General features: G+C 40.1%; 1 protein-coding gene across 5 annotated transcripts in view; it reads right to left on the reverse strand.

Annotated features, from left to right (window-relative positions):
- Window positions 1-13,375, reverse strand: part of SAP130 (Sin3A associated protein 130) — a 102,912-nt gene that overhangs the window by 69,154 nt on the left and 20,383 nt on the right. For all 5 annotated transcript variants that reach the window (XM_049889123.1, XM_049889121.1, XM_049889122.1 and 2 more), the window contains exon 7: window positions 11,764-11,888. In XM_049889123.1, coding sequence (XP_049745080.1) covers window positions 11,764-11,888 — 125 coding nt within the window. The remainder of the gene's footprint in view (window positions 1-11,763; window positions 11,889-13,375) is intronic.

The raw sequence follows: 13,375 nt of genomic DNA on the forward strand, positions 1-13,375 counted from the left end.
GGAAGATTACAGGCAACCTTGATTAACAGCATCTTAACCTGTGATTCTTGGAGCACTTATCTCCCTTGTGATTTTATATCATTCCTTACCAGATGTAAGGAGTCCTGGTGGCACAGTGGTTAAGTGCTCAGCTGCTAACCAAAAGGTCAGCGATTCGAACCCACCAGCTGCTCTGCAGGAGAAAGATATGGCAGTCTGCTTCTGTAAAGATTACAGTCTTGGAAACCTATGGGGCAGTTCTACTCTGTCCTACAGGGTCGTTATGAGTCAGGATTGACTTGATAGCAATGGGTCCTGGTTTTACCAGATTAGCACCTCTCTTGAAGTGATAAAGATTTACAGTTATGATTGCCAACTAACTAAGATGATCTCATCACAGGCAGTATGTGAACTTAACTGAAAGCAAGCTGATGAAATTCCAACAATGGCAAGAAAACTTGACAGTATAACAAAGCTGGGCTCTCAAATCGGGGCGGGGGAGAGAATGAACTATTCAAAAAATGGTGTTAGGAAGCGGCCATCTAAGATGCATCAATTGGTCTCAACCCACCTGGAGCAAAGGAGAATGAAGAACACCAAGATCACACGATAACTAAGAGCCCAAGAGACAGGAAGGGCCACATGAACCAGAGACCTACATCATCCTGAGACCAGAAGAACTAGTTGGTGCCCGGCCACAATCAACGACTGCCCTGACAGGGAGCACAACAGAGAACCCCCAAGGGAGCAGGAGATCAGTGGGATGCAGACCCCAAATTCTCACAAAAAGACCATACTTAATGGTCTGACTGAGCCTAGAGGAATCCCGGTGGTCATGGTCCCCAAACCTTCTGTTGGCCCAGGACAGGAACCATTCCCGAAGACAACTCATCAGACATGAAAGGGACTGGACAGTGGGTAGGAGAAAGATGCTGATGAAGAGGGAGCTAATTATATCAGGTGGACACTTGAGACTGTGTTGGCATCTCCTGTCTGGAGGCGGGATGGGAGGATAGAGAGAGTTGGAAGCTGGCAAAATTGTCACGAAAGGAGAGACTGGAAGGGCTGACTCATTAGGGGGAGAGCAAGTGGGAGTACGGAGTAAGGTGTATATAAACTTATATGTGACAGTCTGACTTGATTTGTAAACTTTCACTTGAAGCTCAATAAAAGTTAATAAAATTAACAACAACAAAAAAAATGGTGTTAGGAAGACTAGGTAACCATATGGAAAAAATAAAATCTGACCCATGCCTCACACACAGCAAACCAGACGAAGTATCAAAAGGATCAAAGATTTAAAGGCAAATGAAGAAGCACATGAAGAAAAGTTGGGAGGCTGCTTTTGCAACCTTGGAATGGAGATCTTTCTATGACTCAATATTCAAAAGCTATAAAAGACCAGTAAATCTGACAAGCAAACCTCCTGCATGGCAAAACACAACTATAAGCAAAATCAAAAGGCCAATGTCTAACTGGAAAAAGATTTGTGATTCCTACAGAGGTTAGGAGGTAGGCTGCTAACCAAAAGGTCAGCGGTTCAAGTCCACCAGCTGCTGCTCCTTGGAAACCCTACGGGGCAGTTCTACTCTGTCCTACAGGGTCACTCTGAGTCAGAATTGACTTGAAGGCAATGGGTGTTTAATGGGTTTACCACAGATCAAAGTGTAATCTCCCCAGTATACAAAAGCTTCTAGAAATCAATGAGAAAAAGGATAGCCCAATAAAAAGTGGGCAAAGGATAGGAATAGCAAGTTCACTAAAAAGAAAGCACAAGTTGCCGCTTAACAAAGAAAAGATCCTCACTCTCACTCTTAAGAAGAGAAATCCAACTTAAACTATATTGAGATACCACTGTTCACCTGTCAGACTGGCAAAAGTCCAAAAAGCTCACAGTGTACTCCGTTGCTGAGGCTGTAAGGAAACAGGTGCTTTAAACCATTGTGGGGGGAGTGTAAATTGGTATAAAGCCTAAGGGAAGTAATTAGATAGTACGTTTCAAAATTACGATGGCATTTACCCTCTGACCACTTTTGGGAATTTACCCTACAGGTACTGTTGCACATATGTGCAATGACATAAGCACAAAGTTTTTCACTACAGTATCATTCATGATAGTAAAAGACTGGAAACAACCCTAAATCACTCATATGATGGATCACTAAAAGAACCAGGAAACTCCACGTACTGAAAGCTTCCAATGTACATTGTCATACAGAAAAAAAAAGGGAAAGAATATATGAATAAGCTACCTTTGGAATAAAATGGTAAAAAGAATTACATCTGGATTTGATTGTATTTGTGTAAAGAAACACTGGAAGGATACCCAAAAAGCTATGAAACCATAGAAAGGCAAAGAGAGAGGAAATGGGAACATGGTAGTTAGGGGCAGAGGAAAGGAATGCCCCTTGTATATGCCTTCTGACACTTTTACATTCTGGAACCATGTGAATATAAATTAGGTAAAAGAAAATGTGATAAGCTCAGCTATAATGGTGACAGCTGGATTCGGACTTCATGTCTCCTTTGAGAAATCCTCTTCCAAATTGCTTTACATCAGACCTAGTGGGATATGAGTGAGAGGTTTGCAGACTGATTAGAAGATGGCTTTATGCCTGCAGGAAGAGATGAATGGTGTATCATTAGAGTTCGAAGGAAAGCTGCAGGTCTTGACGCAGATGTAGCTATGCGATGTGGTGGACCTCACTGGAGTAAAAGCAATTTATTGGAGACGGGTTTTTAAAGAGTCAGTGAAATAGTTAATGGAGAACACTGCCATGAAAGCTGCCCCTCTGCTTGCATTTATGTTGAAAAGTGAGTACTAGGGCAAATTAGCCTAATTATGAAAACAATTTGAAGATCCTTATAACAAAGAAAGATGCCTACTGAATCACCTACAGAAAGGGGCTCCTCAATTCAAACTTTAAATGGGCTCGTATTTTAAGAGGTCCAGTTCATGCAAAAATGTACCCAAAAAAGAATGTTAAGTTTTTAAATATGTTTTAAAAATCAAGGAATATAGTTGTATTCTATTTTCATTTACTCTAATGAACAACTGTTAATATTTCAATAATGTACATTATATGCCAAGCATGTTTTAACTGATTTATATATTAAGTATCGTTACCCCTCACAACGAACACTGAGGTAGGTAATATTTCTAGATGAAGAAACTGAGACATTGACTCTCTGACCTAGCACTATTACCTCCACGAATCTACTGTGAAGACAAACCATAGCAAACATGAAACAACACAGGCCTAAAAGCCTACCAGTATATCCACACACACCAGGGCACGATGCAGCCAAAAAAGCGTAAGTAAAGATCTCTATGGACACATCTGGAGTCACCTCCAGAATATACTATTAAGAGGAAAATCAAGGTATGAAATAGTATATATAACATGCTACATTTTGTGTAAGAAAGAGGACAACCAGGAAAGTGTATGTGTCTACATGTGTGTATTCTTATTTTCGCAAAAAGAAGGCCTGGTAGGGCAAGCTAGGGAATAAAAGAAGTGGTGCCCTACAAAGGGCAGATGGCAATGTGGGAGGCCACAGGGCTGGAGGAGAGACTCACTAGTCTACCTTTTTATACAGCTTTGACTTTTGAACCAAGTAAAAAGCTTACATGTTAAGAAAAGCTAAATCCAAAGGAAAAAGCAAATCCTAAAATCCAAAGAAAAACTTGAAGAACTAATCCCAACTACATATTACATTATAAGAAAGCAACACTGGGAGGATACCCAAAAAGCCTGTAACAGATTACTCTAGAAAAGAGCGAAAGGAACATGAGAAACTGGTAGATGTGAGGCCAAATGGAGAACCATACTCTTTATTGTATACCTTTTGAGTATAAATTAGGAAAAATACAATGGCACGACACAACTCTTGGTGTCCTGGTGGCGTAGTGGTTAAGAGCTCGGCTGCTAACCAAAAGTTCAGGAGTTGAAATCCACCAGCCGCTCCTTGGAAACCCTGTGGGGCAGTTCTACTGTGTCCTATAGGGTTGCTATGAGTTGGAACTGACTCGACGACACCTAACAACAACAACGCAACTCTAAGAGGAATGAATCACTTCGAATGAATAACTTTCGAATACATTCCCACTCTCCTTAATGGATCTAACCTGAGGATAAAAAGAACTGTCAAGTATTTCCCCCCTCCAAAATTTTTTTTTAGTCTTACTGTTAGTAGTGCTACCGTTGTTTACTTCAAAACTTTTTCTGTATACTATGGAATGAAAATAAGTAAGCAGTTATATTAATATTAATATTAACATTAATATTAATGTCTTTAGGAAACAAGGTTTTCAGTGTAAAAAATACAAAAATATAAAATCTAAGCAAGAAAAAACTTGTTAAATTTCATTTGGAAGTATCAGTCTGAACATAACTGTTTTACTATATTTATTGACTGTCTCTGTCCTCGGAAAGTCTGAAAGCAATGGTAGCCTAGCACCCACACCCTGGGTTCTACATCAAGTGATTCTTGGTGAAATAGCTGATTTCAGGACTAGGGAAGCAAGGAAAGTATAAGATAGCTGGAGACATCTTGTAACAGAAAGAATAAAGTGCTCAAAGACTGCTGTTATTGTTAGGCACCACCAAGTTGATTTCGACTCATATAGTGATCCCATGTGACAAGAGTGTAACTGCCCCATAGTTTTCTTGACTGTAATCTTTATGGAAGCTGATCGTCAGGTCTTTCTCCGTGGAGCTGCTGGGTGGATTCGATCTGCCAATTTTTCAGTTAGTAGCCAAGCACTTAACCATGTGTACCACCAGGGCTCCTTCAAAGACTAACAGGAATTATCAAAAGGGCACTCAAGCCAGCTTGAAAGGGTTTTCACTAGCCAAATTTGAAACAACTCAAAGAAAAAGAAAATGACTTTGATTAAAACACATTGAATCAATAAAATATCTTTGAGTTCACAATGACAACCATCCTGCCAAAAATAAAAAAGTCAAAGAGATTAAAGAAAGTTACCTAAGGTCAACCAGCTGGAAAGTGCTCCAGTCTGCCGTCTTAAGCACTACACTAGTCCTCTCAGGGATCTTTTTTTTTAATGGTTTCAAAAGTGACTCCAGGAACACTCAATTTAATAAATTCTATAGGAAATAAGGGGTTAATATCTGACAAGTGGACTTGTGAGAACCCCCCAGTGTTTAGCTGGGTCCTTGCTTGACTTCGGTGGAGTGAGAAGTAGTACTACAGGCAACCCAGGAATCAGAGAAAGAAACGGACTGCGGGCTTAACTGCCTCCGTAAACTACTACCTCCCTTACTGTGACACCAGAAGAAATGGATGATCCTGGCTACCATTACCGAAAGTTTTGATCAAGGACCCAACAGATGGATCCTGATCAAAAGAGGAAAAAGTGTAGAAGAGAACTTGAGACTCATGTGGAAACCAAACCTACTGGATCCATTGTGACTGGGGGGATGCCTGAGTTTAACGCCTAGAAAATAATCTTTAAATCTTGAACCAAAACTATCCCATGAAGTCACTGTGAAATTAAACAACAGTTTAGCCCAATTAATAAAGAATGTTTGTCCCAAGCATAGCGTTCTTATAAAGAATTATCTATATGAGTGTACACTGACAAAGTTAATCCGAAGCATAGATAAGAACTTTAAGGGACAGAGAGGCTCAATTAATGGTGATGAAACACTGTAACTAGAGATAAAATAGTGACACCATGTGAAGTATGTAACCAACATTACTGAACTGTTCATGTAGAAACTGTGAATCGATGTATGTTTGGTTGTACATATTCCCACCAAAAATAAAATGTTAACCGTCCCGCCCCTCGGCCCCCCAAAAAGCACTACAGGTAGAGACTGCTAGTTTGGTATCTTCTCCTTCTTTTCTCAGAGAAGACAACAATGAAAAAGAGGAACGCAATCTCCATCTCTGAAAATCTGGAGACATCTGAAACTTCAAATCACAAAATAGGTAACAGAACTGCCAAAGGCAGTGATAATCAAACAGGAACTAAGGAGGAAATGGAAAGAGGACTGTATTCTCAAGAATAAAATCCAATAAAGAATAATTCCAAAGTGAGGAGCATACTCTGACAGAAGAAATCAAAATCTCTTGCTTGTAACACTGGGAACAGAGCCAGCAGTTAAGGTGGACCTAAACATGTTCCAAGATCCAAAAAGGAAAGAAGGTAGGGCTGAACCAGGACCACACAGACACAGCGAAGCCCCCTTCAGTGTGAGGAGACCCAGGGAAGAGAGAGACTCTGCCATTTGAGCAGTCTATCTTCAGTGACAGGACAGAAACAGTGGCCAAGAAAACTCATACACACGGCCCTGAGTCATTAGGACAATTTCTCCTAACCCAGTACGTAGCCCAGGCTACCATGAGAACAATGACAAAGAGCTGGTCCAGGATGAACTCAATCCATTTAAAGATGAGTACTCAGAAGGAAGCAGCACACGATCTAGTCAAAGATGCTACAAGAAAAAAGGTGAAAGGAAACAGGAAAAATTTACCAGAAATGCTTCTACCGAGCAGATGAAAACTGTGCCATGAATTTAAAAAACTTAATGAAGTAAGTATTTCCATGAAATGAAAACACAAAGCAGAGATACAAGTTCATCGAAAGTAACAATGAGACAACAGGAGACAAAATAAATGGGCAGAGCTCTAGAGTAAAATTATTCAGCAGTTTCAGAAACAAAGGCAAAATTAAAAGTAACACCTGAGAGACAGTGCTGAAAACTCAGTAAGGAAAAGAGAAGATCCTGAGAAAAGTGAGCAGAATGAAGAGCAAAAAAAAGTTTAAAAGGATCTGGTAAAGAAGTCACATAAAGAGATCCAACACACACGTTTAAAGACATAATTCAAGAAAATTTTTCAGAAATAAAGGTAATTTTATACTGCAGTGTAGAAAAGCATGTCATGTTCCAGAACAAAACGACATGTAACAGTCACCACAAAAAACATTCTAGTAAAGTTGCTAAAATTCAAAGATAAAGCATTCTGGGCAAGAATGAGGCAAAAAGCATACTGTGCACCTATGACCATCACAGCACTATTCACAACAGCAAAAAGATGGCAACAACCTGAGTGCCCATCAATGTATGAACTGATAAGTAAAATGAGGCATACACATACAATGGAACACTACTCAGCAAAAAGAAATATGAGTTCCCAAAACACCCTGGAACGTGGATGAACCTGAAGACATTACGTTGACAGCAGGAAGTTAATGACAAAAAAACAAATACTGTATGTTCTCACTTTTATAAAGTGACATGAACTGGTCATGAACAGAAACAAATGCTCATTAGTGGTTACCAGGGATGAGGGGAGAGAGGAATATTCATTCTCTGGATAGTAGACACTTGCTATTTTTGGTGATGGGAAAGGTAACACTGAATGAGGGTGAAGTGTACACAGCCCCACGAAGGTTAATGATGTCACTAAAAAGTACACAAGAAAAAAGGACCTGTTGGTAATTGGTATGGCATATACAATTTTGAAACAACAGCAAAAACAACCAAAAAATACACGTGCATGTGTAATTTTATGTATGTAGGCATATATGTGTATAGGTATGTCCATATGTGTGTGTATATATATATGTATACACATATGCATATGCATCTATGTGACTTTACGGACATATATTTATATGTATAATAAAGCACACAGGGGTCACAGTTACAGATACTTCTTAGCCATGCCCAAATACCTCACGAGGTTAGATTTCTGGGTTTGAAGATTTAGGACCACAGTCTCGTGGGACATCTCAGTCAATTGGTATAATGTAGTTTATAAAGTTATGTTCTACATCCTAGTTTGGCGAGTAGTGTCTGGGGTCTTACAAGCTGTGAGCAGTCATCTAAGATACATCTATTGGTCTCTACTCGTCCACAGCAAAAAACAATGAAGGAAACCAAAGATTCAAAGAAGAAACTAGTTTACAGGAGAAATAGTCTACATGAACCATGGCCTTATCTACCTTGAGACCAGAAGAACTAGATGGTGCCCAGCTACCATTAACGACCATTCTAATCATGGCCACAATAAATGGATTAATAGAATGGGTGAAAAATGTGGAACAGGGCCTCAAATTTCTTAAATAAAAACAAACAAAAAAACACCAGACCTCCTGAGGTAAGACAAGAGACCCCCCCCCAAAACTATTGTCTTGAGATACTCTTCAAACCTTGAACCAAAACGATCTCTGAGGTCACCCTGTAGCTAAATAACAAATTGGCTCAAAAAATATCACCTGTAAGTACTATGACCCTTTAAAAAATCACCTATATGAGCCTCAACAGTCAACAATTACTTTAAAACAAAAATGAGAATGTAAGGAGGCAGCAAAACTAGATTAATGGAACAGAACAACCAGAATGGAAATAAATGAGAACGTTCATGAGTTGTGAAGAATGTAATCAATGTCACTGAACAACCTGTGTAGAAAATGTCAAATGGGAACCTAAACTGCTACATAAATTTCATTGAAAACAGAACGTTATTTAAAAAAAAAAAAAAAAGGCAAAAGGATCAAGGTCTTTTTAAGGGGCTAAAGAAAAAATATGCTTGCTTCAGATTTCTCTACAGTATCATTCAACTCTAGAAAAAAGAAAAAAATTTTTTTTTTTTTGCAACTCTAGAAGGCAGGGAGAAATACCTATTAAGTTCTTATGGGAAGAAAATAGAAACTAAAAAAAAATATTGTCTTACATATAAAGATAATCTGACAGTTTTGAGCAAGTAAAACCTTGGAAAGTATTAGTCCCATAAATGCTTCTTAAAGAAATAGAGAGGAAATTTATTTGAAATGAAAAAAACAATGAAAGAATTGATAACACAGTATTGAATCTACTTAACAGAAGGAATAAGACTTCCTACTTAAATTTTTTTGGCACTTACTTTCTTTTTCTATGCCTTGAACCAGTTTAATTATTAGCGGGGTTATCTGGACCTTGAGAACCAAAAAATCAAACCAAACCCATTGCCGTTGAGTCAATTCTGACTCATAATGACCCTACAGGACAGAGGAGAACTGCCCCACAGAGTTTCCAAGGAGCACCTGGTGGATTCACACTGCAGGCCTTTTGGTTAGCAGCCATAGCTCTTAACCACTACACCACCAGGGAGAGTGTGGTAGAATTCTCCTATGGAACTGTTTGGCCCAGTGCTTTTCTAGAAGACAGTGATTTGAAATTTTTTTCTGTTTCTTTTACAGAAATTAGTCAACTTAAATTTTGTACCTCCAGAATTCAAAGGCAGATATTAGGAATTTACCGTAATCATAGATCTACTTAAAAAAATCATTAGGGTTTTTGTCTGTTATATTTATTAGTTTATTTCCAGTGCCTGGCACATAGAAAGTACCCAATAAATATTTGTTGTATGAATGAATGCTGAAAATGCATTTGACAGAATTTAATACCTGTTTTTGTATTAAAAACTAAAACTCAATACATTGGAAAAAATTGATACTTTGGTTACATGACATAAAAAAAAAAACCTAAGCCACAGTTTTCAGTATATACCCATTCATACTAATAAATCTCATCATACTACCTGAAAAAAAAAAATTTATATATGTAATTTTTTTTTCCATCCTCAGACAAAGTTAAAATGAAGAGCAAGAACAACAAAAGAAGTCTATTTTACGCTGGGTAGCTGTGCCTCTTTATACTGCAAGCAAAATCTTCAGTCCTCACAAAGTAGAGTATCCCCGTTCTATTGAAGAGGGGACTAGGGACTTAAGAAGTTAGGGAACTTGCCAAAAGTCACACAGCTAGTAAATCACAGAGCTAACAGTGACAGACAAGGTCCTAGGCACACTCTTCATTTAAATGTCATTTTCTTTAGAGTCCTAGGCCGCCTTCTCATTTTATTCACTCCCCTTGGATAGATTCAGATACTGCAAAGCTTTACTTGTGGCCCACATGTTGATGACTCCTAAACCTATTACCTTCAGCACAGACATTTCTCCTGAGCTTCAACTGCCTATTGACAAGAGCACTTGGTTACTCCACAGGTAAGCTCGATATCCCAAAACTCAACCTCTGTTCTAAAACCTGCTTTTCCTTCCCTGTTTCCTTTTTATTTACCTGGTCAATCAAGGAAGAAACCTAGGCAACAGCTCAGACCCCACCCTCTCCCTTGCCACCCTGCCCTTCTTCCAATAGGTAATCAAGGGCTAGGGACAGTCTCCAACTTCTAACAGCGCTATTTTCCATGTCTACACTCCCTCCTTCCCATCAGTGAGTCACTTCTTGTTACGATACTGCCAAAGACTCCCTCTCTGGCATCTACATATCAGATGGCAAGAATCAAGAAAGACTACCAGAACTCTGTGTGCTCTGAGTAAGACCCACATCCTACTCCCCTCTCCAACCCTTACAATCTCACCACCATAACATGGCTTGGAGACCATGTATCACTCATATACGAGGCCTCTGAGATCATCAATCATCAGTCAGACTTTATTTCTATACGGCTCTGTAAATAACACTATCTGTCCTCCCTTTTCAAAACTCCAACTCTTTCACTTAGATCCATTTATTAGCAAAATCCCCCATATGTTCAACCTCTCCTTTGAATATACCCCTTACCTTACCCTCTTGCCCTAATGCATCTTGGCTCTCCTCTGAGAACACTGCTTCCCCGATTCAGCGCTCTCAAGTGGGGCCATTTTTCTCTCATCAGCCTCTTCCCTATCTACTAGATTCTCTCTTCCAAACCTCTTTCCTGTGATCCAAACACCATATACCAATCTGTATCAACATCTCCAACTTGGATGCTCAGAAGTCATCACAACCTAAAAACGTCCAAAACCGAAGTCTGGAATTTCTCCTCAAAGCCTGTTCCTCCCATTTCTCTCCAGCTCAAGTTAATGGCAACTCCACCCTCCTAGCTGTGCAGGCCAAACATCTAGCATCATGCCCTGGCAGGAATTTCTCAGAAATCCTCTTGACTCTATCTTCAAAATATATCCAGAATCTAACCACATCTTTCTACCTCCAACATCGTCTCTCTTAGATTACTGCCATAAGCCTTCTAAATGATCTTTCTGAATCCAACTTTGCCTCTCCACAGCCTATCTACTCTCTACCCAGCACCGAGGCTGGACCTTCTCAAACTTCAGATGATGGTACTCCTGCTCAAAACTCTTCTAAGGTTTCCCACCACATTTCCAGCAAAGTCTGAATCCTGACACTGGTTCATTAAAGCCCTATGTCACTGGGGCCCTTGGCACCTCCTGGACTTATCTCCTACCACTGGCTGCCTTGCTGCTCCTTACATATGACAAATATACTCCTGCCTCAGGGCCTCTGCACTTACTATTCACATCGTGTAGACTGTTCTTCTCTCAGATAGCTAGATGGCCTACTTCATCACATCTTTTCATTTTCCACTCAAACGTATTCTTATTAACAAAGTCTTCTCTAACCAGCTTATATGAAATAGAAAGTCTCCGGTACAGCCAAACTCGTTGCTACAAATCCCCCTCACCCTACTCAATTTTTCTGAAAAGCACTTGCCACCCTCTAACAAACAATATATTTGTTTACTGTGTATCTCCAGCCCCTAAAAATATAAACTCTATAAAGGCAGGAATTTGTTTACAACTTTATCCCCAGCGTCTGAAACAACACATGGCTTATAAAAACAAAAACCCAAAAAACCTCAATAGATACTGAGTTAAATGAGGGACTGAAGGAAGAAAAGAAAAAAGGAAGGAGGGATAAGAGGAGGAATGGAGGATGGAATCGTGGCTCGATGTTCAGACCCCAACCATACCTCAGTGCTGAATCGGTGGCATGTGCTGCCGTTGTAGTAATGACCGGAGATTGAGCTCTGGTGGCTGAGACAGTTGCCACCACGGCAGGAGGGATGGTATTAGAGGTGGTCACGGGTGGACGAGACTACCAAGATAAGACAAAAAATATTTCATTTAAAATAAAAAGCAAAACAAATATACTGAACATTAAAAGTATAACTGGAAACCTGGGCCTCCTAATAAATGTATTTTTGGCCAAATGAAAGTAAATTCTCACCATTCTGATATTAAGGAATTCCCTTTTCACACGTACTGCTATAAGACCAAGAGACAGAATTATCAAAAAATCAGTCAAAATTATGTCCTACCATTCATACATATTGGAGCCCTGGTGGTGCACTGGTTAAGAGCTTGGCTGCTAACCAAAAGGCCGGCAGTTTGGAATATACCAGCTGCTCTTTGGAAACCCTATGGGGCAGTTCTACTCTGTCCTATAGGGTCCGCTATGAGTCGGAGTCAGCCCAATGGCAATAGGGTTCATACACACTCAGACCTACTTATTCAGTTCTACAGTTTCCACAGATCTGCTGGTTTTGGAGCACACAGTTCACACCACCACATCATCCAACGTCTTCCACAGAGGGCCCGCCTGGCTACCAGACAGAGCTGCTAGCTCTCAGGCCCTCTGCAAAAGGTGACAGAATTCTCTGCAGTGAAAGACCCACAGTGCCCAGGTCCTTTATGGATGTCTTCATATAGATACGATGCCATTACAACTACCTATGCGTGTAGAAGCCTCACCTGACAGGTGAGATTCACCTGGGCTTCATCTACATGTCCACTCTCCCTCTTCCCATGACCTGAACTCTTCTGTTTCTTCCCTTCTTCCTGACCCTGCATGTCTGCAGTTACAAGTCTGCCCATTCTTTATCCCAATTTTTTCACCTCCAGCCTGCTTACCTACCGCTCCCACTGTGGACAGCTTATTATCTCACACCAGGGTTACTGCAGTATCTTCTTCACCAGTCACCTCCCTGTCTTGGTTCTCCTTTCTCCGATCTTTCATATACCATACCATACATACTCCTGGGGGCCTAAACACCCTCCGAACATGTTCTCCTGGCTAGCAGGGTGTTCTGTTTTAAAGTGAAATCTGTAGGCTGGACATGTATGATTAACCAGTGTCCTAAGAAGGACTGCTCCTTCTTGCCTTAACCTTAGCTGTTTCACACACATTACCTGCCCGGCCCCTGAAGGCACAGGGATGTTCACTCCTCTTAGGTAATTCAGCTCCATTCACCTTTCAGAGGTATTTCTTTGATCACACGTTACTATGCATAAAAATCTCAGTGGTTCTCTACTGTCTACAAAGTCAAGTTTACAGTCTATATGAGAAAGTCCCCAACTTACAAATGCCACATTATCACCCACGTTTTTTAATACGCTACACATCTCAGTAGCACTGAGGCCAAAGATTTCCTTGAAAGTAAGTTTCCTTAAAGTAATGAACAATCCTCCTAGAAAAACACACGCATACACAAAAACGTGAATAAAAACTTTTAGGATTTTATAAACCCCTGTCTAAATGAAAACCCCTCAGTTCCAGCTAGCCGTACGACTGATCGTCTGATA

The sequence above is a fragment of the Elephas maximus genome, chromosome 6 (genome assembly GCF_024166365.1).
Source record: "Elephas maximus indicus isolate mEleMax1 chromosome 6, mEleMax1 primary haplotype, whole genome shotgun sequence".
NCBI classification, from domain to species: Eukaryota; Metazoa; Chordata; class Mammalia; order Proboscidea; family Elephantidae; genus Elephas; species Elephas maximus.